This window comes from Apodemus sylvaticus, chromosome 5, assembly GCF_947179515.1.
Source record: "Apodemus sylvaticus chromosome 5, mApoSyl1.1, whole genome shotgun sequence".
Lineage (NCBI taxonomy): Eukaryota > Metazoa > Chordata > Mammalia > Rodentia > Muridae > Apodemus > Apodemus sylvaticus.
This window is the reverse complement of record NC_067476.1, coordinates 102,578,359-102,602,134: the sequence shown is the minus strand read 5'-3', so window position 1 is coordinate 102,602,134 and position 23,776 is coordinate 102,578,359. Positions and strand designations below refer to the sequence as shown.

General features: G+C 47.1%; 1 protein-coding gene across 2 annotated transcripts in view; it reads right to left on the bottom strand.

Annotated features, from left to right (window-relative positions):
- Positions 1–23,776, bottom strand: part of Mapkbp1 (mitogen-activated protein kinase binding protein 1) — a 54,399-nt gene that overhangs the window by 11,845 nt on the left and 18,778 nt on the right. For both annotated transcript variants that reach the window (XM_052183302.1, XM_052183304.1), the window contains exons 3-11: positions 16,468–16,559; positions 5,377–5,439; positions 5,098–5,155; positions 3,853–4,023; positions 2,924–3,061; positions 2,519–2,701; positions 1,828–1,988; positions 681–870; positions 12–158 (exon numbers count right to left, since the gene is read on the bottom strand). In XM_052183302.1, coding sequence (XP_052039262.1) covers positions 12–158; positions 681–870; positions 1,828–1,988; positions 2,519–2,701; positions 2,924–3,061; positions 3,853–4,023; positions 5,098–5,155; positions 5,377–5,439; positions 16,468–16,559 — 1,203 coding nt within the window. The remainder of the gene's footprint in view (positions 1–11; positions 159–680; positions 871–1,827; positions 1,989–2,518; positions 2,702–2,923; positions 3,062–3,852; positions 4,024–5,097; positions 5,156–5,376; positions 5,440–16,467; positions 16,560–23,776) is intronic.

Here is a 23,776-nt window from a genome sequence, read left to right as displayed (position 1 = left end):
AGGAGGCTCACATTGCTGAGGATGTTACGGTGCAGGGTAGAGCCGTGTACCCCAGAGCTCTCGGTGTTCCACAGGCGGATGGTGTTGTCTGAAGAGCAAGTAATAAAGGAACTGGGGGGAAGACAGGCCTGGTTACTGTCCTTGATCTCAGGGTAGACCTGAAGGGACAAAAGGCAAGAATTAGACTTCCATTTTAGAGGCATTTTTTGGTCTACTCAAGAAGATGGAAAGGGGAATGAAATCCATGGCGGAATGCTAAGACTTAGCCATTTGTCTGACATTTAGTAAGGAAACAGGATATCATTGCTATATATGCACACAGTAAGAAAAAGCCCATGACCCTGCTCCTCCTGTGTGCCACAATCTCTCAGTTACATTATTTCATTTCATTGTTAGAACAATCGAGAAAATCTGGTACAACATTTTACAGTTAAGGAATCTGAGGCTTAGTCAGGGTTAGTAACTTGTCCAAGATCCCTGAGCCCAGGATAAGGCAAAAGTCAGGCTAGGCAGAGACACACAGAAGAAGGCTAAGATGCATGGGCACTACCATTCACACTCAAGCTCCAGAGTCTATGACAGGGAAGCCATTAAAAGCAGAGAGGCAGGATCCTAGGGCTGTACTTGGTGTTCTCTACTTCCTCCTCTCACAATGGAATCCAGCATCCCATCCCACGTACCTCCACACTCCAGACACAGGAGGAATGGTACAGAGCTGAGTACACCTTTCCCACTTTCTTGGGGTCTCTCACATCCCAAACATAGATGCTGTGGTCGTTGTATACACAAGATAGCCACTGATTAGTTGGATCAAAGGTCAAGGCAATGGTGTCTGGGTACCTTGCATTGGCACCCCCAGAAAAGAGGCGACTGTGGGAGAGAGGACAGAAAGTTACCACCAAGAAAGGAATAGAGCATGGGACAGTCTCCAGTCCTACAGATTTGGAAGCAGAACTGAGAATTTAAAAGCAGTCCCTAGAGATCCAATCCAGGAGCTCACCCAACATCAGTCGGGCAGAGTGTTTTCCAGAGGAACACTAACAAATTCATAGACCACCAACACCAGACAAAGTAATTCTGCAGTTACAATGGAGTACAACAAAATCTAGATGGTTCTGAGTCTTTCTGCTCAGATCAAAACAAGACTATCATACATACCATAAACTAGGGCCTGGGATATAGCTCAGTGGTAAAAGCACTATTTAACAAGTAAGGCCCTGGGTACTATCTCCAGCACTTCAAAATCTCCTCCCCCTTCTCCTCCTCCTCCTCTTCTTCTCCTTCCTCTTCCTTCCCCTCCTTCTTCCTCCTCTTCCTCCTCGCCCTCTTCCCCTCTTCTTCCTCCTCTTCTTCTTCTTCTTTCTCCTCTTCCTCCTCATCTACCAAGGACACTTGCCAAACCATAAAAATGACCACGCATCCCCTTTTCCCTTCTAGCATGATTGGTGACTGTGCCTTTCTGTCTGTGCCTTTCTTTGTCTTTACCATAGCACACTTTATCTTTCTGGTGCTTACAGATTATCAAGATGTCCAGTTGTAAAATTGAACCTATTTCCTTACATCAACCAACCAGAAGGAAGACTTCAATCTCTTGAGTCATTCTTAAAACCACCTAAGATGTGCTCCAGTTTTATTACAACCCTCCCAACACTCACTCACTGAGACATTCCACGGTCCTCTGTGTTATTCAATCTCCTTGATTCTGACAAGTACCAAAAAACCCAGATTTCTGTCCACAAAGGGGTCTTTGGGCATCACAAGCTCTTTATTCTGTTCCCTGAAGTACTGACTGAAGCTCTAATGGACAGTGGGCCCCACATAGCTCACCTGGCCTCAGTGATGCTGGCGATGTCTGTTCCAAGGGCATGGGGTCTGGGTAGGGTACTGAGGAAGTGCAGGTTGGAAGGATTGAAAAGGCGCACTGTGCCATCAGCACAGCCACAGAAGATATATTCTTGGCTTACCGAGATGCAGTGGGCCACAGTGGTCTGTGGGAAGAGGAGCTCAGTTACGTAAAGGCCATCTTCCTATTTAGCTTGGTTTAATCTTTCCCAAGCCCTCAGTAGCACTCACAAAAGGAGAGCCAGGCCAAGGTCGGGACAACCCCTCAGTTGTCATCCTGAAATGCCCTCCCCCCAGCAGCATACGGTCAGAGGGCCTGTAGCCCTGCATATTTGGCAGGTGGGTAAAAATCAAGGGACTGTTCTAGGTCATCAGAGGGACCAAGATTCGAAGGTAGAAAAAACCCAACAAAGAGAAAGCAACAGCTGGAGGAAGAGAAGACCTAGAAGCACTTACTGTGAAGCTGTCTGTGTTCTGAGCAGAAGAGGAAAGCAGGGAAGAGAGGTGAGAAAGAGCAAGAGGAGGTGGTTATGCGGATCCCTGGGGCCGCCCTGCGTCTCCTCCTGCAGTCCCCTTCAGCATGCACAAAGGCCCAGTCTGGGGCTACAGCCCCACGGCCAGTTCTCCCCTGATTTGAGACAAGACCAGACCCTGTTCTGGAGCCAGAGTTACTTACTCTTAGCTCCACCCATTTGTCCAGAAGCCGTCGATCACTGAACTCGCACAGTAGCCCCGACGACGTGATACAGAAAGTGCTATCAGCCTTTTTCCCTCGGCCACAGGCCACATCTGTGAACAGGTTGTTCCGCAGCTCCCCCAGCAGCCCTGAGCGGCCCAGCAGGGGCACAGTGGTATTCACCTGTGGAGACACACCACTGCATCCATCTAGCCTGGGAAATGAGGGGCTCAGAGAGAAGGCAAGCATAAACTCCTGTGTTCTCTGAGATTCCTCAGCAAGGTAGGGCAGGACAGGGCATGCCCAAGTAGACCCTGTCCATGACTGTGAGGCAGGCCAAAGGCAACCGGCGGGGGCACTGTTCAGGGCGGGACACTGTTCAGGGCGGGGCATCTTAGTCCTCACCTTCGAGGTCTTACTGTCATCCAGGTACCAGAATTTGATGTGCCGGTTGCCTGCAGTGACAAAGTAGCTGCAGTCTTCAGAAAAGGACACTGCTGTTACCCGACTAGACACTTTGTTGGAGGCCACTACAATGTTTTTCTGGAGGGAAAGTCAAAGGAGGAATCAAAGCTCTGCCTGTTGGGGATAAGAAGGTGTCTGAGAATGGACAAGAGCTAGTGATAATTTCTACTTCAAAAAAGACCAAAAATAAAAACAAACACAAACAATAAAACAACAACAGAAAGAAAGAGAGAGAGAGAGAAAGAGAGAAAGAAAGAAGACAAAAGGAAGGAAGGAAGGAAGGAAGGAAGGAAGGAAGGAAGGAAGGAAGGAAGGAAGGAAGGAAGGAAGAAAACGAAAGAGCTGGGCGGTGGTGGCGCACGCCTGTAATCCCAGCACTTGGGAGGCAGAGGCAGGTGGATCTCTGAGTTCGAGGCCAGCCTGGTTTACAGAGTAAGTTCCAGGACAGCCAGGGCTACACAGAGAAACCCTGTCTCGGAAAAAAAAAAAAGAAAGAAAGAAAGAGAGAGAGAGAGAGAGAGAGAGAGAGAGAGAGAGAGAGAGAGAGAGAGAGAGAGAGAGAGAGAGAGAGAGAAAAGAAAGAAAGAAAGAAAGAAAGAAAGAAAGAAAGAAAGAAAGAAAGAAAGAAAGAAAGAAAGAAGACTAAAACTCTTCCTGTCTGGTATTTACGGATCAGAAAACAAAACAACACCACCCGACCTCTTTCCTAAAGGAATTTAAGGCTCAGTCCGTCGGATGTACAGGAGAGACCTCTTCCAGCACCTTCGCTCCCCAGTTACTATTTTGCACTTGGGTCAGCAGTTTCCTGCCTCCCTCCCCTGACATGGGAACCCTCACGAGGACACTAAGGCCGTCACCAGCCCACTCACCTTCCAGGCCCACACGTTGACAATCATGTCATGCTGGTAACCCACAGACACAATGTACTTGGCACTCGGGGAGAAAGCCACACAAGCCACGCCATACTTATGCTCTTGCAGCTCTGCTACCTGGTTCCGTTCAGCCACATCCCAAACCCGCACGGCAGGCATGTGCCCACTCTGCAGGGGGGCAAAACTGTAAGTGAGCACTGAGGAAGGTGCTGTGTGTAGCCTCCTTCGTCCCCCACCTCCCCAGCTTTAAACACTATTCCTCCAATGCCCAACAGGAGGTAGGACATAAAGACATAGGAAAGAAGACCCAAGCGCACCAGAGTCAGGGACTAGGCCAGTGTCAGGGACTAGGCCAGTGTCAGGGACTAGGCCAGTGTCAGGGACTAGGCCAGTGTCAGGGACTAGGCCAGTGTCAGGGACTAGGCCAGTGTCAGGGACTAGGCCAGTGTCAGGGACTAGGCCAGTGTCAGGGACTAGGCCAGTGTCAGGGACTAGGCCAGTGTCAGGGACTAGGCCAGTGTCAGGGACTAGCCCAGTGTCAGGGACTAGGCCAGTGTCAGGGACTAGACCAGTGTCAGGGACTAGGCCAGTGTCAGGGACTAGCCCAGTGTCAGGGACTAGCCCAGTGTCAGGGACTAGCCCAGTGTCAGGGACTAGCCCAGTGTCAGGGACTAGGCCAGTGTCAGGGACTAGCCCTTGTTTCTGAATCTGGTCAAAACTCCTTGAATGATTCTAGTAAGCAGCAGCAGACCCTGCTTCCTTGCAAAACCAGGCTGTGTTCCTGGGGTGCCCAGCAGGGGGCATCTGAAGACAGGAATATTTTAGGATGGTAGTTTTTCAAACTGTGTCCTTAACTACCCCACATTGTTAGAAGCTCTGGGGGTAAAGAGCAAGAGATGACTTCAGCGTGTAAAGATTTTGACATAACCCTCATGATCTGACTGATATCTCCATGTCCCCTCCCCCACATAAATAAATGAATTAATATTTTTTGTTTTGGTTTTACTTTTAAAAGAAGGTTATAGAATCAAATAACTTTGGGGTAGGAGCCCAGCTGTGAGCACTTTGAAAAGCCTTCCCAGGGATCTCACTAAAGCTTAAGAACAGCTATGTGGACACAGCAGAACACAGGGTATCAATCCATGAAGACAAAGTGACAGCACCCTGGCTGGACACAGGCTGCCCTTGGTGGAAGGCAGGGTGTCCATAAGCCACACTATTGCTACCCTGCTCTTCACTTACCTCTCCAGTGACCAAGTGCTTGCCATCAGGGGAGAAGGCAAGGGCAGTAATGGTTTTCCTACAAGAGACAGAGCAGGTTTGGTTGGACCTAGTAGACTGCCTCCTTCCCCAATTTCCCTTCCTCCATCCTTCTGCATATTTTCCAAAGACAAGAACAACAAACTCGAGTGTATGTGCACTTCCCTATCTGGCCTCACGGCCAAATCTAGTCCCACAACCCCAGGGCCTCAGGCTCCTGGCCACAATCACCCACAGCCCCTTGAGGCCAGGCCCACACACCTGGAACTGTTGAGGATGTGATGCTGTTTGTGCTTCCGGGGATTGAAGAGGACGACCACACACCTGAGGAGATGAGTGAAATGTCAGGGTGAACCATAGCTTCCTCAAGAGCCCACTGAGACTTCTGGTCACCCAGCAGAGGGAACAGGCTAGGTTGGCGTCTCCACCCAAAAGGGCCCATTAGCAGATTCATGTGGTAAAAAGGCTTTCCATGGAAGCCTGGTCACCAGGACCCTGACTGTCAGTCCCATCTCTGATCCCCAAAGGACAGCAAAGACAGAGGCCTTCCCACAGCCTCTGAACATATCCCACAGAATGAATACAAGATGGAAGAATTAATGTGATTTGATCAGCTCAGGCCTCTGCTTGCAGCTGGTTCTCAGGCTTGGAGCCACGTCTTGACCACTGTTAGAGATGGTGTGCTTTCACCTACTGAATACGAAAGAACATGCAGGCTATGCTAGGGTAGAACTGCAAGGAGGCCTAGGAAGCTGGAAGTGGAGGGAGCAGAGATAGCCTGAGAAGACCTTGGGAACGTTGAGAAGCGACAGAGCTTCCAACTGGGCCAAAGGATCCCTAGCTTCAGGGCCTACGCAGGGCTTTCTGGCCACTAGAACAAGACAAGTAAAGGTTTGACCCAGTTCACAAAAAATGGCTGAGCCAACTTTTCCTTGAAGGGGCCAAGGCTTCCAGATGGGACTGAATCCAGACAGACTGTCCAGAGCAGCTCTGGAGAGGGAGGCTGGATGGTAGGACTCAGCAGGAGTAAGCTGGAGGTCAAGGGCCAGACAGTGTTCTCCACAGGCTCCTTGGTCATGAGCAGGCGCCAGGCCTGTTGTCCAGCTGCCTAACCTCTTACCAATGGAACAGCAGACCAGAGCAAGCCTGGAGGCTGCCACGGCAGAGAGGGGAAGAAGAAAGAGCACAAAATGCAGTGGGAAACTAGGTAGAGGTGCATCTCAGGCTCAGCAAACTAATGCGATATACAGAGCCCACATAATCTCCAGGGATGCTAGATCTTTGATGGGACCAAACACATCCAGAACTTCCAGCTGACCAACAGCCTACAAGTACTGGGTCTCATCACCACTAACTGCCCTACCAGATGCTCCTCAATGGTTTTCGTACTCTCCCCCCACCCCTCGTCCCCACTTTTTCCTGATCCCTTTGCCCTATTCCTTTCACTTCTTACCTCAAGTTCTAATCTCCCTTTAAAATGCCATGATCAGGAGGGTCTTAAATATGACTAAAGTCATGTTTAGGGGCACACCCTAAGCCAGCATACCAGCATTGGCAGGCTAAAGAATCAAGTTTTGATTCTTCAAATGTGCAATGTACAATATATTGAGTTCAAAGCTAGAAAGGGCTAGCAACAAAGTAAAACCTTGCCCTGAAAACATGAAACATGACAAAACCAAGGGCTCTGGAAACTTTGTATCCTGACACTTCTGAACAGGTATATGAAAGCATGTATCAGTTACAACTCAAAAGCTGTTCACGATGTGCAGAATAATATCCTCTAGGGCTTTTATCATCTACTTCGAGTTTTCTGTAGCTGCTGTTTTCTGAGCCTTCTTCCAATCTGTGCTGACCTGTGAAGAGCCCTCCACAGGCTCAACTCTAGCAAAGGCAGCTAGTCTGACCTTAGGGGTCACTGGCTTCCTGACTAGAAACGAATGAAGGGCAAAGGGCTTCCACTCTCTGAGACAGGCTTCCTCTAACTGCACTGGTGACACAATGACCAGCTACATCCAAATGTAGAACAATTTGATGTTGAGGTTTCTGCCTGTTCCTTTAGGCCTGTCACCCTAAAGCAGGATGGGGCCTTTAACCTGGTGTGGTGACATACACGTCTAATCCCAGCACTTGGAAGGTGGAGGCAGGAAGATCAGGAATTCAGTTATCTTTAGCTACATAGTGGATTTGAGATCAGCCTGGGATATACACGATCCTGTTAAAAAACAAAACAACAAAACCTTTCGTGTTTTCATGGAATACAATTTGTTTCCTCCATCTCCTAAGTTCAAGTTCACATAACACTGTGTGTGTGTGAATGTGTGTATTTGTGTGTGTGTGTGTGTGTGTGAATGTGTGTATTAGTGTGTGTGAGTGTGCTTGAGTATACACTGTGCGTATGAGTGTGTGAATGTGTGTGTTTGTATACACAATGCAGGCAGAAAGATGACTGGTTGCAGGGAAATGAGCAAACCCTACTCCACCTCTTTCTCCTCCCCTTGTCTCATGCCAGGAAATTTTCTGGCATGGCATGGATGGAAATACACAGCGTAAGGCCTTTAAATGTTTTTACTCATATTTATTCAGACTGGAAACTAACCCCTCAGAGAGAAAACACACATATGTATTTCTCTATGGAAGAGCTGTGCCCATGTCCTTCCAAGTAAACAAGAGGGCCTACTCTCAAATAGCCTCACAGAGCCTTTGGTCCTCTCGTTGGTCTTCTTAGTGAACTTACAGCAGGTGACATAGTCAGCGAGGGAGAGGAGAGTGGAACACGGCTGGCATCAGGCACTGGCCCTTTACTTCCAATGTCCTCGCCCAGCAGGGTAAGCCCTTGCAGCAATATTTACTGAAACCATCGACATAAAGAAGGATGGGCTGGGCTGGCCTGACAGGCTGACTCCTGTTACTTAGAACTCGAGGGCACAGAGAGATTGCCCATCTTTACAGAGAGGTAAGGCCTCCGTCCCTTAGGGCCTCAGTTTAGGAGAGTCATGCTGTGGAACACCAGTGCCAGCAGGGGCCAAGCCCTTGCCCTTCCCATCACTGCACAGGCCCAGGCTCGCTTCATTCTCACAGGAGCCATCTCCTACCACTCTCCATCCTCCAGAGGCAAAGCCGAAGGAAAATTAGGGCGAGCCAGGAGAAGAGCACATACATGGGAAGCCCCGGGAGGTTCAACCAGAAGCAATGTGTCTTCAGAGTTCTTTCAGGCTAGGTGAAATCAGAGGGGCCACAGGGAGCCACAGGGAAAGTCCTCCCACGACTCAGTGCCAGCCTCTAGTGCTTTATTAACTGTCACTCCTCACATTCTTTACTGCACTTTACCACCATCGCCGACTCCTTCTCCAAAGCATGTAGCAACTTATCATCTTCTGCATATTTTGTGAGGAGTGCCTAGCACTACATTTCTAACTCAGCAGAGATTCTATTTTTGTGTGTTGTTTACTGTTAAGTCCCTAGCTCCAGGAAGACTGGTACTCAGGACTTTTGGAAGGTATAAATAAAGCTTTAAGTCATTAATAAATTAGGCATGGTGGTACATGCCTACGTTCTCAACACTCAGAACATGGAGGCAGGAGGATCAGAAGTTTAAGGGCTACATAGTGAGTTTGAGGCCAGTGTGGAATACGTGAGAGCCTGAGGAAGGAGGGAAGGAAGGAAGAAAAAAGGAAGAAAGGAAGGAAGGAAGGATGGGAGAAGGGAAAGAAGGAAGGAAGCAAGGAAGCAAGGAAGGAAGGAAGGAAAGACAGAAGGAAGAAGGAAGGAAGGGAGGGAGGGAGGGAGGAAGGAAGGAAGGAAGGAAAGAAGGAAGGAAGGAAGGAAGGAGAAAGAAAAACCCACAAACTTTAAATCACTAACTGCAAGGCCTCCAAACTCAGCTAAAAAAACCTGTGAGATCTATGACTTAGAGTTGCAGGACAGGCCCATATTACTATAACTCACTCACTGAAGGCCAAGGGCAATGCAGTGGCAGAAAGATGAAGATCACTGTGGTCAGGTAGATCCTTCTGCTTATACTCTATGGCCTTGAACTTGTTTCTTTATTTTTGAAAGCCTTGGTCTCCTCATCTGTAAAGCAGGAGGAGTATCTGCCTCACAGAACCCTGTGCACATGCCAACAGCATGGTGTTCACTGTCTCTTTACTGTCTCCTTCCAAGGCTTTCCTAGAACCACACTAACATACCTGTTGGCATGTCTATGAGTATCCAAAATGGTATGACTGAGGAGGGCAGAGTCACCCTGGGTGTAGGTGGCACGAAACCACAGCTGAGGTCCTGAGTTGAATAAAAAAGAGAAAGGAACCTGAGCAGGAGTTTCATCTCTGATGCAACATGCACAGCTGCCTCACCCCTGCCACCGTGACTTCCCAGCCACCATGGGCTTCTGCTTCAATCCAAATAAGCCCCAAATAAGCTTCCTTCTTTAAGCTGCTTTTATCAGGGATTCTGTCACAGCAACAAGAAGAGTAGCTGTTGTAGTCACTGTTCTATGGTGGTGAAGGGACACCATGACCAAGGCTACTCTTATAAAAACAAGCATTTCATTGGGGCTTGTTTACAGCTTCAGAGGGTTAGTCCCTCATCGTCATAGCCCTGGGAAGAAGCTGAGAGCTACATCCTGATCCACAGGCAGAGAGAGACCGGGCCTCAAAGCCACCCAGAATGACATATAGCCTCCAACAAGACCACACCTTCTAATCATTTCAAACAGTTCCACTCCCTGGTGGCTAAGCATTCAAATATATGAGGCTACGGAAGCCATTCTTATTCAAAGCACCACAGTAACTAATAAAGCAAATTGGAATAAGGGGTTGTCATGATGAAACTTCAGTGGCTCATAAGGTCTTTGGAACTGGTCAGCCTGAAGAAAATGGAAGAGTGCACAGTGGCAGAGGCTAGAGAAGCCCTAGAGAGCTCATTAGACCAGTCTGGTGGAGTTGGGAAGATCAAAATGCTGAGAGAAATATGGCAGCCATGGCCTGGCTCATGAGGTTTCAAGGGGAAGGGGGATTATCTCAGAAACTGGGCTACACTATTTGTTTTAGCAAAGAATCTACCTTCATTTTGCTCAAATCCTGAGAATTTGATTGCACCTAAACTCAAAAGTAATGGACTAGGCTTGTCTTGCTGAAGAATTTCAAGACATGCTAATATTCAGGCTGTGTCGTGTTTATTGCACAGTACTCTGATCCAGGTCTGCAGTGAAAGAAAAGCAAGTAGGGCACAAAGGGGCAGAAAATGCCCGAGTTTGGCAAAAATAAATAAATAAATAAATAAATAAATAAATAAATAAGGAACTTAAGAGAGTTTAAGTTGTGGATACAGAGAAAGCAGCTAAAATGGTTACAGAATGTCCTGCTGTGTGTGGAACACTAGCATGGGAACCTGGGGGAAAGACCTCACCCACTAAAGGAACAGTAACTGTGCAAATAACGGAAACCATTTCCCCAGGATGAGCCCCAGGCACACAGGATGCTGCAGCTGTGGTGGGAGGTCTGAGCAAACTACAGCTCACACTAGTAGAGGGACCTGGCAGCATGGGCCCTCTGGTCTTGGGTCTGCAGGCATGAACAAAAGATGTAGAGGTGAGTGTGTTGTGGAGGCTACCACCAAGGTTCTAGAAAGCCACTAAGCCAAGCAAGGTGTGTCATTGCTAGGCTCTTGAAAAGACCACGGCGTGAGGCTGGGAAAATGAAGCCTAAATTCCAGTGAACAGTCTAGGATATTGGGGATGCCAAGGCTAAGTGATATCTACCAGACATGGAATGAAAGTGGCCCAATGAGTCCATATGCACTGCAGGCAGCAGAACTCAAGAGGCGAAGCTGCCCAAGGGACTGCATCAGGAGGCCCACGTGCTAAGGCCCTCCAGTGCTTGGTGTTTGCACTCTTGGATTTTGGTCTTGCTGTAAGGTCTGTACTTTGTCTACTCCCAGTGTTCCCTTTTGCAGCAGGAATATTTGTTCTGTGCCCTTTTATATTGGAAGTATGAAAACTTATTTTAATGGGTCTCATAGTTAAGAGATTGCCTTGAGTCTAACAACAGACTTTGGATTTCTGAAGAGTATTAAGACTGTTAAAGACTGAGAAATGTTTGGAGATAGATTAAATGTATTTTTGAAGTCTGAAATGAAAATGAGACTTGAGGTGTCATGGTGGAATACTGTTATTTAAATGATGTGTTTGAGTGATGAGATGATAAGAGGTAGAGTTGTGATGGTTTATCTTGTCAACTTGACAAGTTCAAAATCACCATGGTAACAGGCAATGACTCCCCTTAGAGTGACTATGGGGATGTTTCCAAAAAGGTTTAATTAAGGAAAGGAAGCCTCCCTGAATGTAAATGGCACCATCTCATGGGCTTGAGTCCCAGACGAAAGGCGATGATAAATCACTGCCGGCATCCATCTCTGTGTATAACTGCAGACACAATTGTCCTGCCACTTCATGCCCCTGTCACCACAGCCTCCTCTCTGTTTTGAACTATACTCTTAAAATATGAGCCAAAACAAATTCTGACATTGCTTTTCTAGGTATTTTATTTTAGCAATAACAAAAGTAACTGATACCGTTACTTGGCAATCTTCTGGAAGGGTACCAAGGAAAAGGCTACCAGGAGGTTAGCTTTTATGACAGGAAGCTCCTGTGTACAGCATCCCACACAACACTTTCTACAAACCAATGAGTTCCAGTGTTATCCAGAAGCTGAATTATAGACTATGATGCCATTTTGCTTCCAAAACAGGAATCTTATAGCTTTAATTATTCCAAGAGAGAAAGAGGCTACTATGTTATCTAGAGAATCCCTGGTTGTTGTTCTCTTGAGATACCTAGAACTCAATGCCTTCCAAATAACCCTCTTAGGTCAGGGAATGTGACCAAGTAATATCTGTTTGTGGGACATTTACAACCCCCTCCTCAAAATCATGGGAAAACATGCGTTTGAAACATGAGAAAAGATTAAATGTGGACAGAACTATCTCCCCAGCAACTCCACACAGTTCTTTCCCCAACAAGAGGTGAGTACTTGTAAGCAGCAAGATTTAAAGACCAGGTGATAACAATGTTTTCTGAGCTCCCAGCTTCTCACTCATTCTAGATTAGCCACTAGCTGACTGGTTTCTCTAATGAAGCACCTCCTCCCTTCCGTACAGGCTCTGCACTTGACACGTGTGTCCTCCATGTGGAACACGTCAACATCTACTCTCACACACTGCTATCTTCTGTCATGCTAGTATCAGTTCAGGTACTCCCCACCGAGCCCTGACCACACAATTAATTTTTTCATTTTATTTTTTAATTTACCATGTATGACTATTTGCCTGAATGTTTGCATAAGCACCACACACCTACTTGGAACCTGCAGAGTCCAGAAGAAGTCCCTGGAAGTACAGACAGTTGCGAGCTACTATGCCAGGAACCAGGAACAAAACCCGGTCCTTTACCAGAGCAGAGTGCTATTAACCCCTGAGCCTCTCTCCAGCCCCGACCCACCCAGTCTAATGCTAGCATCCTCCTTAGCTCCCAGTTATGTATGTGCTGTCCCTTCCACCACCCTGACTATTCAGAGTACCTACCCTCTCTGATCATCCCTTGCTCACTAATTTGTTTATACACTTATTGTCTGCTCGCTCTTCTTGCTCCTAAACTCTACAATATCAGTGACCCGTCTCTCCTTTTCACTGCTATATCCTTGGCATCTAAGAGGAGCAGGTTGTTTAATAAACTGCTGACCAAATGAACAAATAAGTCAGGTAGCAAACTGTTATGGAAAGAACTAAGTGCCCTGACTTGAAGTTAGAAATATACAACAGAAGGTAAGACAGAGAGGGTGCTGGTGAGGATGTGTCCCCGTATACAATTCCATCAGGTAACAAGTTCAAAGATCTGGTTCTCAGGCCCACCGCATCTCTCCACTGACAAACACCGCATGCGGCTCAGTGTGGCAGAGTATGGTCTTTCAATGCAGCTTTACGGTTTAGGAGAAAATTCTGTGGCTCCCCATCTGTCCATTTGATAATGCTGGGATCTCAGCATAAATCCCAATATGGGCACACTCAGGAAAGGAGTTTCCCTCTTTCCTCTACTGAGAAAGCAAGGCACTTCCTCCTACTTCTATAAAGGTCCAGCCTCTTCGCACTTCTTACCCCAGTGGTTGAAAAGCAGCTCTGTTCAGAGCTCTCACCAAGTTATGCTGGCAGTGCATGCAGGATCAAGGTGTGGGAGGGCAAGGGCAACCAGTCCAACAAGACAAAGGGACTATGAAGCCAGCTGGGGGTGAGGGGGAAGACCAGCTCAACTAAGAGGATTCAACTAAACTAGGTCCCTCAAAGAGAGTACATGATGACTGCAGCAGCATCCTGAGCTGGGGGGTGTGATGGGTAATACTGGCAACTGGACAAGATATAATCATAATCTGTACGAGACAAGAACTATAATCGTGTAGGAGACAAAACTCTATGGATGTCTGTAAAGGAGTTTCTAAACTGTTAGCTGACATCGGAAGCCAGGCCCTGATTGTGGGCAGTACCATTCTGCTGGCTGGGGCTGCACAGACAGACAGGAGACAGCAAGCTGGGCCCCAGCACCACCTCTCCGCCTCCCAACACGGGTGCTGTGTGACGTGGCCCTGTGCTCTTGCTGCCATGCTTTGAGAAGGAAGGGGAGGGTTGTTTTGGCTCATAGTCCGAGGGTACCCTTAAGCCGTTCTTGTGACAATAGTTTGTCACAGCAAGGAGAAAGTAACTAATACAGGAAGCTTCAAGTAAGACAGGTGAGGGGTGGGCTTCCTGTGGGACAACAATCGATAGCTAAGGAAAAGCTCTGGAGAAACAAGGTCCTCTAAAACTGATGGGTCTTGGCCCTGAGACCCTGTTCACTCGGACCCCACCACCTCTGCCTGACTGACACATGTGCTGACCCCCCACTGTGCTGTTTCATTTCCTCTCAGAAAATGTTGTTTTGGTTTGATAGCTGCTACTAGGCCTCTGGGAGGATTCCGAGTTTTGTTTCTCTTCTTGTTTCTAGGATACCTGAGCTGGCTCCTACAGCGAGAGCAGCAAGAGCGGCAGGAACAAGGATGGGGGCTGAGGGTGGTGCAAGGCAAAGGGGGGAGGAGAAAAGCCTGCTTGGGCTCACACAGACTTCAGTGCACCCTAGGAGTACAACAGAGAGCAGCCATTTGCAAAGAGAGAAACCAACATCCTAAGAAAGCCACAGCTCGGTGAACAGCTTGAGGGTATTGCCCAGGGTTAACCAAAGCAAAGCACTCGGGAAATCTCCTAGGAGACCCTAGACCAAAAGGGATACACTGGACTGCAAACGCCTGTAAAGATAGGCACATACTCAGAGGTTCTAGGCCTGGAACAGAAGAATGTGTATGTGGAAAGAGAGAGTGGGTCAGTGTTTTGTATTTCCCAAGGCCTCAGCAAAGGGCTCAGCACACTTAAGCATACCCCAAGCTTTTCTGCACATCCTATATCTAGCCCCAGCCCTACTTCCATCAAGAAGGGACCAGGCTTTCTCAGGCAGGGGCAGGCACAAACTAAGTAGAATGTCCTTGAGGCAGGTGGCACTGGGTTACCTAGCAGGGCAGACCTCTTACCAAGTTGCTTCTGGAGGGGAAAAGGAGGCCTCTCCAGTCTTTGCCAGGCCTTTAAGCCACAGTATCAACCACAGGGCCCTGACTATGGACACTAAACACCTTCAGACTCCCCAGAACACCAGAGATGGCCTACTCAGAACCTAGGGGCAGAAGTCTCCCTGGCATAGCCTAATCTGTCCATAAACTATCCTCAGGTGTCAGGTAGATAGTTCAAAGAAAGAGCAGAGAAATCTAGCTTTTCCCCACTCCACGCCATTTAAGAGTCAGAGCTCTGGCTGGGCATGGTGATACAAATCTTTAAATCCCAGCATTTGGGAGGCAGAGGCAGAAACAGTTGGACTTCTGTGAGTACAAGGCCAGCCTGGTTTATGGAGGGGAAAATTCTGAGCCATTGTCAGAAATAGAGATACCCTATCTCAAAAAAAAAAAAAAAAAAGAAAGAAAGAAAGAAGGAAGGAAAGAAGAGAAGAAAAGAGAAGAGAAGAGAAGAGAAAAGAAAAGAAGAGAAGCCATCGCTCTGTAGTCAGGCTACTTGGACCTGAACTCCCAATAAAGACAATGGCAAGGTGAGTTTGAACAAACTGCTTCACCTTGAATCTCAGTTTCTTCCCTAAGCTATAGAGTTGATAACAGTACTGCCCTCAGACTCCTATGTTCAAGTGCTATTCTACTACAGCCTCTCAAATACTCAGTACTACAGAGCATTGCCTGACTGACTATATGGAGCTTCTGAAGTTGACTGTGGTGATGGCTGCAGTCTATAGAAAATTACTAAAGTTATGAGTTGGATATTTATTTTGACAGGGATCTAAGGCCTTGAGAACAGGCAAGCACTCTAGCAGTGAGAACTACCACATCCCTGTTAGGGATTTTAAATATTTGGTGTCATATCACAATAAAGCTAATAAAAATTACTAGAAGGTAGTTAGAAAAGATGGTGCTGTTGGGCGGTGGTGGCACACGCCTTTAATCCCAGCACTTGGGAGGCAGAGGCAGGCAGATTTCTGAGTTCAAGGCCAGCCTGGTCTACACAGTGAGTTCCAGGACAGTCAGGGCTACACAGAGAAACCCTGTCTCAAAAAACCAAAAAAAAAAAAAAAAAAATGGTGCTGGGGCGGGCCAGTGGTTTGGTGGGTGATGGATCTATCCCACTGAATCAGAAGATGGTGCTGGGGCTGGAGAGATGGCTCAGCAGTTAGGTGCACTGGATGCTCTTCCAAAGGACCAGGATTTGATTCCCAACACCTATACAGTGGCTCACAACCATCTAGGACTCCAGTCCCAGGGAATGTGAAGCTTTCTTCTGACCTCCATGGGCATGAGGCTCACACACGGTCCCGAGTATAGGAAGAGCACTAATACACATAAAATGTTTAAAAAAATAGTTTTTTAAAAAGATGGTTTTGAGCAGAGCAGTGGTGGCACACGCCTGTAATCCCAGCACTCTGGGAGGCAGAGGCAGGTGAATTTCTGAATTCAAGGCCAGTATGGTCTACAGAGTGAGTTCCAGGACAGCCAGGGCTATACAGAGAAACCCAAACCCTGTCTCAAAAAAACCAAATCCAAAAAAAAAAAAATGGTTTTGGAAATTCTGAACAACAACAACAAAAAATACAAATTTCTTTGTGTGGATGGGTAGGCATGACCAAATATCACAAATGCACTGTATGAAATTCTCAAGAATAAAATGTTACTAAAAAAAGAAAAAATACGCTTTCACATAGCAAGATGTCCTGAAGGCACTTACCCAGCTGGGTAGGCTACTAAGCCAGATCGGGGATCACAAGCAAGTCCTCTGCCTCCAGATACTGTTACTCCCAGTACCTTCTCCAAGGTCACCTGTTAGAACAAGAGAGAGAAGTGACTCCTTACAGCCTGTAGGGTTATAGTTACAGCAGGGTTAGAGAGAGGTGCTAAAGGCTCCTCCACCCATCCTCGGCAGCACCATTTCCCTACAACCTTATTCAATCTGTAACTTCTTCAGACTTTGTTCTGACCAAAATCCTCTTGGCCATATGAGAAAATGCCAGTAGTGAGTGCTACTTGCATTTAACATGCTCCACCTGCTGTTACCATGGGAAAGAAAACATGTTACAGTACAGGTTTATGGCCAAAGAAGAACAAGAATTCTTCCAGTGCAAGAAGGCACTAACTGTAAGCTAGGACCTGGGTTTATGAGACTGACAAAAGGTCACTGGCCTTCAAGCCTTCACGGCCACTGTGATCTGTCTACAGGAGAAGGTTAGGTATCAGTTACGTAACCTGGACATCCTTGATCTTTGCATCCCATCAAAGGGCTCCACCTCCCGTGTCTGCCAGTCTAGGAGCCTAGGCGGCCTAAGAAGGGCTTACTGCTGTGTTTTGCGAATCACAGATGTTCACAGTACTCTGATTATTGTTATTAAGCCACAACTCCCACAGAGATGAAAGGGACGCCTGTGTAATGCCAGGAGAGTCTGAGAAGACACTACACGTGACCCATTCCCCGCCTTCATCAACAGTGTTGCTGTCCGCAGTATCTGCAGGCCACAAAACCCCCTCTAGGACTAACCTCAAATCAATTGACTAGTCTTTCTGTGGACAAGGTCATGTGAGACCCACAGTGCCCTATAACCTCATAATTGTCCCTCCATGGCACTCCTTGTCACACAGTTTTGCTGGTAACTCCAGCTCTAGTTCCCCCCAGGGCTGTCTGTACTTCCTGCAAGAGCCTTACCTCAGGGATGCCCTTGCTCTTCCTTGATTTAGGGTGAGGAGCCCATGTAGCTGGACAGAGACAACTCTCTCTCCTATGAAAACTCTGACCTGGAGAGTCTTGGAGGGCCCAGGAGTGGCATAAACCACATGCAGGGCCAGGAGGAGTCTACTCTGACAGGCCAGCGTCTAGAGTGCGGAGCCCACAATCAAGTGGGATAGTTTTGGGTGTGTCTTCTCTCACTGCCCTCAAACAGAGAAGAGTTGGAAGTGCCCCAGAAGTCCCATTTGTGTCCTCTAACCACACACATATGTACACATACACACAACTAAATATAACAGTAACAACAGCAAAAAACGAAACCTCAAATTATTGAGGTCACTGAATTAGGTGGGAAAGTAACACTTCTTAGGGATATGACCAGGAACTGCAACCTGTGCTCAAGCCCCACGCTGCTCACTTATCCACCGCCAGCTGCACCACTAAACCCGATGCTAGGCTGCCCAGGCTGACATTCTGGACAGCAAGTCTCAATTTCTGCCTCACTCCATTCCTTTTCTCAGTCTAAGGCCTCACTGGCTTCAGTCACTTGGTACTGACTACAGAGTCAAGCTCACCCTCTAGAGACTATGTCATCCCAGATCAGGGTCTCAACACTGAGCCTTTAATTGTACCAGAGGAAGGGGCAGTCAGGAACATTGCTATTGTACTTACTGCCTAAGACATAAATGACATACACACACATACACACACACACACACACACACACACACACACACACACACACGAGAGAGAGAGAGAGAGAGAGAGAGAAGAGAGAGAGAGAGAGAGAGAGAGAGAGAGAGAGGAGTCTGAAGCCACTATGTCCCATGTGGAATGAATGCAGAGGTCATCAAACCAAGTACAGTGATTACAGACCTCCAGTTCTCTTCACACCGATATAATTCGAAGCAAATCCTTTAGATTCAAATGTATACAACCCCTTACCTCCCTATCGTTCAGTGTTGGTCCCAAAGACCAAGGCTGCTGCTAATTCTTAGCTGCCCTTCCCTCTCATAGGAATGTAAGTAGGTGTTCTGTGGTAGAGACTGCAGTTCTATAGAGAATCTTCAAAGTAGATTTCAATTTTCAATAAGACAAAGCAGAAAGATCTGGCTTGGTTTACACACACCCTAAAGACCAGTTTTCATAGTAAAAAAGAAACATTTTTTACCATGATCTAATCATAGTTAAAAACATGCTTTATATTGTGACCCAGTGTGTAATACATGTATGTGTATAGGCAAACAAAACTGAAGTATAATTTTCATAAACAACCCATAATTTCAGCACATGCTTTAACATACTCTGGTATATTTCTTTTGCTATATTATACTTCTAGCCATGTCCATTCTGTCCACCTTGTGACCCACAAATGTGCCGGGAGATTAAGCTTGGGGAGCCGCACACACCTCTTCCTGCCAGGCTGACACCCAGGCCCAACCTCGGCAATCTTTAGGCTTTGTCACTTTCCTCTCAGGGCTCTGTGCAGAAGAACATACTTCCTGGCTAGGACAATCCCACAAGCAGAAGTTTGGGTTGAAATCTTGGCTTATTTTCAAAGGATTTACGGGTTTGTTTTTTTTTTGTTTTTTTTTTTTTTCTGGCTTTCTATAGTCTTCCAAGGGAGGGGGGAGCAGTTTCCTTTAGCTCTCTGAAGAGGAGGAGCAAAGGAAAACAGTCAGTGGCATCAGCTGGTTTTTATTTTATGTTCTTAACTCAAACCAGCTTCCTGTTTGCAGGGAGGTTTGGGCTGAGCTCCACTCTCAAAGGGTCTGAGAGTCCCAAGCTCAAAGGACTTGGCCAAATGACTCTCTCCCACTGATACTGTTTTCCCTGTCCTCTCTTTAAAAGGTAGCAGAGGTTCCCTCTGCTCTGCAGAGTGAGAAAAGCCTGGATATGAACGCTAAACACACCGAGTGCCAACAGCTGTATGCAGAGAGAACGTGCTCCAGCTCCTCAACATTGATATGTGCACAGCTTTCCCCCAGCCTGCAAGGCACTGGGAGCCCCGCCTCAGCAGTGGGAGTACTTTACCGGGCAATCAGTCCAGGATTCCCCCATTCTCAGGGATCCTGCCTTATTTAGCAGTGCACCAATACATTCTCGTGCCTACCCTCTCTCAACTGTAATATGACCATAACCCCCAAATGTTCTCCCAGCTTTGGGCCTGCCTGCTACGGTCTTCTCAGCGTGGCAGGCCACAATGACTCTTGTAAACATAAATCCTTCCAATGGTTCCCAACCTCCTTAAAGTTCAAGTTCAAACCCAAACTTAGAATTTGACTTAAACTTGGAAAGGCCTAAATCTCCCAGCCTCTGGCCATTTCTCTGAGATCATTTCCTATATTCTCTTTGCTGCCTCTACCCAGCCACCTCCACCCTCTACCTCAGCCTCCACAGGCACCGTAAGTAGACTCTAGTGCCCTACTTGGCATCTGCTATTCCGTGGATTCAACAGCCTTCCCTTAGCTACGCTCACAGTGACTTTAGTCAGGCCTTAGCTCCCGAGCTGTCTGCTCAGAAAGGCCTTTCAGGCTTCTCTGGGCCCCTCCGGCCTTTGGCCTTTGCTTGGTTCGATATCTTCACAGGATGCACAGCATGGTGTCCCCTCCCACATGCTTCCCTATCACACAGGAGCCCTCAAGGACGGGACAGAGAGTCCCAGCACTTACATATGTATCCTAAGCACTTAAAAAAGACTAATTTATTACTTTTATGTAAATGAGTGCTTGCATGCATGGATGCGTGCGTAACGTGCCTGGGAAGAGCAGAGGCGTCAGATCTCTGGAACTGATTACAGACAACAGAGTGTCCACATGGGTACTGGGAACTGAACCTAGGTCCTCTACAAGAATAGCATGTGTCCTTAACCACTGAGTCAGCTCTCCATCCCCATCTGCTGCATTAGGCCACACCGCCCACATAAGGTGATGGTGAACCAACTACTACTATTCTGTCAGATAAACAGAGCATTGAAGGGCCCTTCTAAAAATCTCTACGCATAGATTAGAGTGGCCTTAGACTTTTTTTGGGGGGGGGGGATTTGTTTTTTTTTTTTTCGAGACAGCGTTTCTCTGTGTAGCCCTGGCTGTCCTGGAACTCACTCTGTAAACCAGGCTGGCCTCGAACTCAGAAATCCACCTGCCTCTGCCTCCCAGAATACTGGGATCAAAGGCGTGTGCCACCACCACCTGGCTGGCCCTTAGACTTCTTAAGGGACATTTCTTTGTACAATGAGTAGTTGATTAATTCAAAACCATCCAGGTGTGGTTGTGCATGCCTTTGATCCCAGCATTTAGGAGGCAGGAGCAGGTGGATCTCTGGGAGTTGAGGACAATCTGTTCTACATAGAGATTTCTAGGACGGCCAGGGCTACACAGAAAGGCTCTTGTCTCAAAAATAAAATAAAATAAATAAAAAATAAAATAAAATAAACAGGAAAAGAAAAAGAAGAAGAGAAAAAAAAGAACCCACAACTAGTCAAAGCACAGATAAGCATCTGTGGAGATCCCAGCTGCAGACGGGACCTTTAACACCACACACTTGCCAAGGCCCAGGGACCATGGAGAAGAGGGGTGCGAAGATGTTAAGAGCAAAGGCTGGGGAGAATCAAAGCAAACCAGTGTCTTGTGGACATGCAGGACCACTGTGCTCACGGACTAGGAGCAGCTGTGGGGGCCTGTGCAAGACCTGTGATTTTGCTTTGTTTTATTTTGTTGAGATAGCTTGTATCTACATAGCTCTGGCTGTCCTGGAATTCACAGTGTAGACCAAGCTTACCTCAAACTTGAAAACGCCTGCCTTCCTCTGCCTCCTAGAGTGAGTTTTCTTTAAAGAAGGTCCACGGCATTCCAATAGATGGCCCCACACCCAACAAGTATGTGAGTACCCCAAAAATGACTATAGGTTATAAAAAAAAGGGAGGGCTGGAGAAATGGAGGATGCCTATGGGAGATGTTCTGGAAGGAGCAGGAGGGGAGCTGAGAAAACAAAAGCAGCACTTGATAGATTTGATGAGTCACAGAAAAGAAAAACAAACAAACAAACAAACAAGCCAAAAAAAGCCAAAAAAACACCCAAATCCCCCAAACCGGGGTATTTCAGTTAACAGAGTCATTCTGCTCTACTAGTTCTGCAGGCTGGCTAGTTTTCTGTTTTTTGTTTTGTTTTGTTTTGTTTTGTTTTGTTTTATGTCAACTTATGTCAACGGGGAAAAGTCTCTATCACACTGTCTGTAGGCAAGTGTTAGGCATTGTCTTGATGACTGATGCGGAGGGCCCAGCCCACTGTGGGGGGTGCCATCCCCAGGCAGGAGGCCCTGTGTGATACAGAGAGCAGACTGAGCAAGCTGCTGCGAGCAAGCCAGGAAGCAGAGCTCCTCCATGGCCTCTGCCATGGTTCCTGCCTCTGAGTTCTTGCCCTGATGTCCCCCTGTGATAGGCTCTAACTCAAAGTAAAATAAAACCAAGCACGGACTGGTGAGGAGACTTAGTGGGTAAAAGAATGAGCTGCTAACCCTAATAACTTGACTTTAATCCCTGGGACCTACGTGGTTGAAAATGAGGATATAGTCCAGAAAGTTGTACTCTGTTGTCATGTGTGTGTGTGACCTTCATACATGAAGGCAAAATATCCACATAGACAAAATTATATATATTTGAAATACATAGATTTAAGTATATATTTTAAGTATATATATGTATGTGTATATATATACACATATATACACACACACACTTAAATATTACACACACAATTATTTCCTACAGAAGCAAGGACTCAAGAACAGGGTACCCCTTTACACCCCACCATGACCTACACATCCACAGTGTACAGCTGGCCGCGCAGCCATGATCGGAGGCTGAGTCAGCTCTTGCTCTGGCAGGTGGAGAGTGTTGAAATGGAGGAGAGCCTTTCCCAGCCTGAAACTGGTGTCATCTTTCCACTGAAGCAAGGCTCCTGGAGGGCAGAGTTCTATAGGAGCCTATGAGAGAGCTGACACACCCACCACTCCCAGTGTGAAACAGACAGGGAAATATCGTATCCTCCAGAGGGAAAGGAGGTAGCAATATTTCCCTCACTCTAATGAGATAAAAGGGTAAAGTAACTTTGTAACAGTCTACCCCCAAGAGAGAGAAATAAAGCCTTTGTTTAAGCGCTCTTCTGGCTCCTGTCAGAGCAGTGCCAGGGAAACAGGTGGTTCAGAAGTAGAAGGCTGCTCAGTCAGACTAGACAAAACAGTATTTCCAACTGGAGTCTGCAACTTGGAATAGGAAGTTAGTAATGAGTAAACAGAATAAATTGGATCATGCAGAATCAAGTCAGCCACTGAAAATTGTTTCAGGATATGTAGATATTCAGAATCAATGTAAAATATATTAATGGGTGTTTTCAAAAGTCTGAAAGCTGGCACTGGAGAGATGGCTCAGCAGTTAAGAGCACAGGATGCCCTTCCAGAGGACCCAGGTTAAACTTCTAGAACCTGCACAGAGGCTCACAACTGTCTTTATATATATAGTAGATGCAAGTTTATTGGGAAGCTGCTCTCAGGCAGGCAAGTTCACTGGCCCCAAGAAAGGAGGCCAGGGAAGCCATCATGGGGGCAGGGGGAGGTATGAGAAGGGGAAGAGACAAACAAAGAGTGAGTATAGAGTGTGGAGAGAGGGGATCCACAGCTACCTTTCAGTTCCAGGGGATCTGATGTCCTCTTCTGACCTCCAAAGATAAGAAGGTCACACAAATTCTATACAGACATACATTAGGCAAAAATATGTATGAAATAAAAATAAATCACTTTTGAATCTTCATTTTTTTAAAATAATCTGTGTGCAGATGTGTTTGTATGAGTGTAGGGATGTGCAGGTGCAAGTGCAGAGTGCAGATGTGTGCAGGTGTGTGTGCATGAGTGTAGGGATGTGCAGGTGCAGGTGCGGAGTGCAGATGTGTGCAGGTGTGCATGAGAGAAGGGATGTGCAGGTGCAGGTGTGGAGTGCAGATGTGTGCAGGTGTGTGTGCCTGAGGGAAGGCGCCTGCAGAAGTCAGAGCCATCAGATGCCCCTAGAGCTGGAGGTGCAGGTGGCTGTGTGCCTCCTGACATGGATGCTGGGAACAAACTTGGGTTCTCTGGAAGAGATCAGAATGTGCTCTTAACTGCTGAGCCATCTGCTCCAACCACTGATTACTTATTTAAGTTTGAAAGCCTCTAGGCTGCTATACGAGTCCCACCCACACTCTTTAAAACCATGGGGAATGATCTACTACAGAGTAATCCAGTGTGTGACAAAGACCACAAAAAGAACAACGTCTCCAACGAGAAGAC